Consider the following 6000-nt stretch of genomic DNA (forward strand, 5'->3'; position numbering starts at 1 on the left):
GTTCTTTCCTAGTTCTACATGTCCTACCACCTGTTCATTGTGGCCTGCGCCGGAGCTGGTGCCACCGTCATTGCCCTGGTGAGTAACTGCCCTGGGACCACCCTAGTCTAGCTCTCCTCATCCCCCAGCCTCTAAATGACAGATTTCCCTTCCAGCTTTTACCAGCCTACAGAAGGAAATGGCCCTGCCACTCAGCCTTGGTTAACTGGCACCTGTATAAACTCACCACACATCTAGTTTCCAGGAAGTACTAGTGGCTCCCTTGGCACTGATCGTAAGCGATGTGATTGGACTCTGTAGGAAGAAGAAAGGGTTCCAACACCTGTCAACTGGGCCTAGCATATTGCCTTGTTGCATTTAGCACTTAGTTTCATGACTTCATTCATGGGCAGATGCTCATGCGAGGCACTGCCTGTTTCTTTGCAAAAAAATCTCATTCCAAATGGAAAATGCATGTGTACATATATTAGGCATAAATAGTTGATGTCATTTTGTGCAATAGTTATGTTCTATAAAGTGACTTCCAACACAAGGTAGTGACTACTGAGCGACTGCCCTTGTGAGCCTCTGGTCATACCGTTTTCACCAGCCTGGCACCACATAACCTGATTTGGTGTAGATGCCTCATTTAGCACATAGTGCTGGCTCATTATGATTTAATTCATGGCCAACAGCACTGTCACTCCGGTCTGAATGACACTTCACGAACACACACATTACAGCCTTCTCCTGAGCCATCACAAAAATCAACAAAAATTGTGACCAAATGGTACTAAATCTCTCTCCAGAATGCTCGTTTATAGTCTGAGCACTGAACCAAGAAAGCTGAATGCCACCTTGTTCAGCCTCAGCTGGAATGATGCACATGGCATGCCGTTAGGTGACCCAAACCTTCCACAGCACCCCATGTGTCTACTTTTGACTGAGAAAGTGCCCTGCGTATTGGTCTGGTGGTTACATATTTTAGTAAGTAGGCAAACTTGGGATCTGTACATAAGGAAGATCAACTGTATATACACACAGTTGTGTGTATGTACATGTGTGTGCGTGCGCACGGGCGCACATGCGTGAACAGGGGCGGGACTTGGTTTGTGATCTGAAGGAAAGCAATTAAGATTGGTAGAGAAAGGAGGATGGAGATCTCAGCTGCTTAGAAATGAGTCTCTCCTGGTTTTCTTAGCCGTTAGGTCAGTCCTTCCCATGACAGTCTGTGAAGAAAAGCAGCCTAAGCAAGCCCAGCGCTGACCTGTTCTCTTGGCCGAGCAATAGGCCAGAAGGGGACTAATTGCTGCTGAGCAGGCACGTGGGGAAAGATGAGGGGAAATAAGGCCTGGAGCTTCAGTCTTCCCATGCTGCTGACCAGCTATCCATCTTGTTATTCTTGACACACATCCCAGGCTTTTGAACAAGCTTACTGAGGACAGAGCCAAGAACTTAGATTGTGTACGTGCAATGAGGAAAAGTTTGTGTGTGCTACATGTGAAAATCATCTGTTGTGACTGCAAGTGGGGAAAAAGATCCACCATAGACTATGAGCTGGCGCCCGTCCCTGCCCAAACTTAGAAGTGTCACAACCTCGGCCCTCACTGCCTGTATCTTACTGTCCTGTTTTGTTCTCTTCCACCAGCTGATCTACATGATGGCTACTACATATAACTATGCGGTTTTGAAGTTTAAGAGTCGGGAAGATTGCTGCACTAAGTTCTAAATTGCATAAGGCCAATAAGGAGCTTTAGCGAGCTCTACTCTGTAGTATGAATATCACTGACACTCCAGACTAAAGCAGAGTCTAGGTTTCTGCAGTTTTGTTACAGTAATTTGTAAATAGCTTCAGTTAACTCCTTTTGCATGGTAGAATAAAATGACTTACTGTACATGAATTGCAAAATAATGAGATCTGCCTATTTCTCCATTTTGAAAAGGATTCGGTTACTGACATTGGTGAGCATCCTTTGACCATAACTTTCTTGAAAGTCTTTGAGCAGACTCTTGAAATGAAGTATTAATGCTTTGGCACCCCTGAACTGTTATTTTGGCTTGCATGATTACCACTTTCAATGATGAAAGAGAAATGTTTTAATTTGGATTTTGTTCTGTCACGTTCTTAATAGAAAGTGTTTTGCAAATAAATTTTAACTTTAAGGTTCTTTTTCATGACAGCATGGTTCAGTAACAATTGTCCCCTTAAATCAGATGAAAATTTGAAGAAAAAGGGTGTCACCCATTTGACTTCTCTGCAAAAGTATTTATATATATATTATTTTTCTGCCTAACAATCAATTATTTCTTTAGAGCCCACCAAATTGGAAACCTTAAGTTGTTCTCTTTGGGTGAGTGGTAACTGTTTTCTCGTAGCTAGTTCTCAAACTGCATGAAAGATTTTAACAGTAAGAGAAATTGGACGCTGATCTGAAGGTTTCAAATATGTTGAGAAGGAAGTATGAACTAGAAGGAAACTGAGATGGAGATTTATTTGCAGGAAACATGAGGAAAATAAACCAGAAAGAAGTTGTGTGCCACACAAGCTATACAGAGAACAAGGATTTTTATGATTTGTGAAATAATGGCAGTAGTAAAATAAAAAAAGTAGTTTCACTACTAAAAATTTGTTAACATAGAGACTGCATGCTTTGCCTGTAGTTCTTCATTTTGGTTTTGACATTTTAATTTTTTCCATGTTAAATATGTAGTTTTTAAATTATTTACTGGAAATAAACACTGTTCACACTTTTAGGCCTTTGGGGGAATTGATTTTTATCCACAGGCTGAAAAGATCTTTGCGCTGCATTCACTTAGACCACACACGTGTTTCTCAACTTCTGCATTAGTCTTTACAATTACCCTCAAAATGGTAAAAAGCACCCTCTCGTATTCCATTTTTGCTTTTTCTTAACAATAATTTTGGCCATTTTTCCCCAATTTGCTCTACCTCGTGTACTAACTTTTCTCCGGCCTTTTAATACCAAGCACACTGTTACAGCATGCTCTCAGCGTCTGACCGCTCCGCGAGCACAATGAGTAGTTACGAGTATTATTAATACCACCCTGTCCCAGTCCAGTGCGTCTAATCTGACTAGCAGCTCGCTTTGCCTTCTCACATGCTCACTAGCCATCATGCTCACCCTTCTTTTCCAGATCCACTTCCTCATGATACTGTCTTCTAACTGGGCTTACTTAAAGGATGCGAGCAAAATGCAGGCTTACCAGGATATCAAAGCAAAGGAAGAACAGGAACTGCAAGATATCCAGTCTCGGTCAAAAGAACAACTCAATTCTTATACATAAATGTTTGCCAGAGTATTTCAGCCGACGAATTTACAGCTCTGACAAATCATCAGACAGCTGCTCTGCAGTACAGATGTGTACCCCACCAAACAAACTAATGTAGATGTATCAACATTTCACTGTCTGTCTCAAGCTGCTGGGATGTATCTCTAGGAAAATCTTCCAGTGGGTAAATCTTTTTCTTTAGGACAAGTATTGGAGGTTTCACATCAGCCATTTTAAAAGGCAACACTTTGACAAAAGATTGTTCATTCTTTTGAAATTTGTGGCATGTGCATACTTACTGCTAGAGTGAATCTACCAAGGTAGGTGATGGGAATATGTCACACTCCTTGGTAGGGACTGGTGACATGCCATCATCTAGGGATGCAACCATAAATTTACATATGCCATCCGTCCCCAAATAAACGTTATCTATATAGGAAATAAAATGGAATTGGTATGAAGTTCCATTTCTGACAGCTGACATTTATCAAACTTCGATGCATCAAAGATAATGTGATTCTTACAACGGACTTTAAAAACATTAGCACCCCCCAAATCTAGACCCATTAGTTTCTTAAAACCATTTAAAGCTATTTTAAAACCATTAAAGCTATTTTTCAGTAATGCTAAAATGAGCTACAACTCTGCTGAACTTACCACTGAAGAAGCAGGGCTCTGAATCATTAAGCTTTCCAGAATCAATTTTATAATAGACTTCATTTTAATAAAATACTGATCCAGTTACTATCATTCTTCTCTAGAAGTAAATGTCAGCTCTGCCTTAACGAGTATTTGGTTTAAATTTCTAAGAATTTGTATAATGGGCACCCCAAAATCGTCCACAGAATTTTGTTCCAGAAGTATTTTTAAGTGAGAAGTGTTACCTTATTAAAATGACCACCATTCTAAAGCATTTGTAAGTGGTCTGAATAGTGAGTTTACAGTTTCATACCAACTATCTAAAACCTAACAACAAATTGACCGCAGACCTCTAACCTCCTGCTTTTATAGACTTGAATACATAAGTAAATTAGGGCTGATATTTATTTCATTTTTTTCTTATCTAAAACTTAAGTTTCCTGGAGTAATGTTTGATGTTCAGCAAGAAAACTGCTTGAGTTTAAGCCATTTTCAAAAGAAACTTGCCTTCTAAATCATTGTGTTCCCGAACATTAAGTGACTATAGGGACTGGGTATTAGTGATGGTACACTTTGTGTTTTTCTTTTTGAAATGATCCATATAACTGTTGGGTGCATCAGTGCTTTTCAAAGGGGCTGCATACTATAGGGTTAACTATGTATATTCATGTTAAGAGTTAACTTGTGGTTTGGCTGTTTCCTGGATTTTAAAACATATACATGTGCAAAAATGTATTCAAATGAAAGGAAGCATACCTTTATCAAGATACTATTAAAATTGAACATCAAGTATAATATTTCATTTGGATTCTTTTTTTAGTTATGCCTAAAAATGCCTACTCGGATTTGTTTTCTTACTTTGGAGAAGCTCTCTTCTGTGTAGAACAGGTGTTCTAAAGTAGCATAGCGTTTTGTTTTCCTGTTGCATGACGAACTTAAATATTCTTTCCAGCAGTGGAGGTGCTGTTAAGAGTCCAGTGTTCTAGAAGAGGCAGTGTCTAAAGCCTAATTTTACTTTTCTAATTCTGGTAGCTATTACCAGGAACTTTTGAAAGTTTTGTTGACGTAGTCTAATATTTTTTATGTAAAGAGCATTAAATTTTGCTATGTATAAATTTTTGTAACCTAACAGTGAATCAATATTTTCTATCAGTGCCAAGGGCTTCCTGTAGTTCTATTCAAGTGTTACAATAAATATTTGTAGATAATAGTCAATACTTGTGTATGCTTATTTTAAAGATCTATTTAGGTGGAAATAGTTGTGGATGTACTAACAGTAATGAAATAAAATTATAGCTTCATTCGTTTGCCTTTTTACCATACATAAATCCTATCTTTCTCTGGCCTCAGCATGGTGTCCTTTTTAAATATGCACAATCAATATTTCACATTTGCGTAGCAATCTAATCTATAAGAGCTAGATGTTTTATTTCTAACAGAAATCTCTCTTCAGCAAGAACAATTTGCGAAAATATTGTAACCCACTGAGCTATACTTTAAGTGAAACCGAGCATTTCATTGATGTTTGAAAAATGCAGGATTTTTCTGCCTAGCTTCTCCAATAAACAAAGGTCATCTACCTGCACAGTTAACACAAGGCTTAATCTGTGGTGAAGTGGAAACAAAGGGGAGCCTTACTAGGGGCCATGGATCACTGGCTAATTTTTGTTTTGTTTTTTTACTGGCTAATTTTTGAACTAAAATATGTAAGAGCCCAGTGAAAGATTTATGCAGGAATACAACAGTAACTAGCAGAGCTAAATTTGTTATGTGGGATTTCATTTTCTAATGTTTTAAAACTACTTATCTGTTGGTCTAATTATGCATTTGGATTTGCTACATCTGAACTTTCTTAGTGAGGACCAGCCTTTGTCACTATTGACACGGTGACATTTCTAAATGAGGTGCTGACCCTGGATCATTGCCCTTCACTTACACATGGCGGAGAAGCAGGAGCCCAATTAGCCTGCTGTTTGTCAACCACTGCTTACTACCTTCTGTTTACGCAGTATCCTGTGTAATTATGTAGGTCACATGAATAAAGTGTAAGTGACAGTTTGATAAGATCACAAGCAGTCTCTTAACTGCTGA

General features: G+C 38.8%; 1 protein-coding gene across 6 annotated transcripts in view; it reads left to right on the plus strand.

The window, feature by feature from the left end:
• Positions 1-5210, plus strand: part of Gpm6b (glycoprotein M6B) — a 144986-nt gene extending 139776 nt beyond the window's left edge. For 4 of the 6 annotated variants that reach the window (XM_005409194.2, XM_013506990.1, XM_005409192.2 and 1 more), the window contains 2 exons: positions 13-78; positions 3136-5210. In XM_005409194.2, the coding sequence (XP_005409251.1) occupies positions 13-78; positions 3136-3285 (216 nt within the window). In that variant the 3' untranslated portion in view covers positions 3286-5210. Of the gene's footprint in view, positions 1-12; positions 79-1627; positions 2734-3135 lie in introns of those variants that run through there. The other 2 variants (XM_013506991.1, XM_005409195.2) reach the window with 1 other exon arrangement.
• The last annotated feature ends 790 nt before the right edge of the window (positions 5211-6000 follow it).

This window comes from Chinchilla lanigera, unplaced genomic scaffold (assembly GCF_000276665.1).
Source record: "Chinchilla lanigera isolate Chin_1 unplaced genomic scaffold, ChiLan1.0 scaffold00118, whole genome shotgun sequence".
Classification (NCBI taxonomy): domain Eukaryota; kingdom Metazoa; phylum Chordata; class Mammalia; order Rodentia; family Chinchillidae; genus Chinchilla; species Chinchilla lanigera.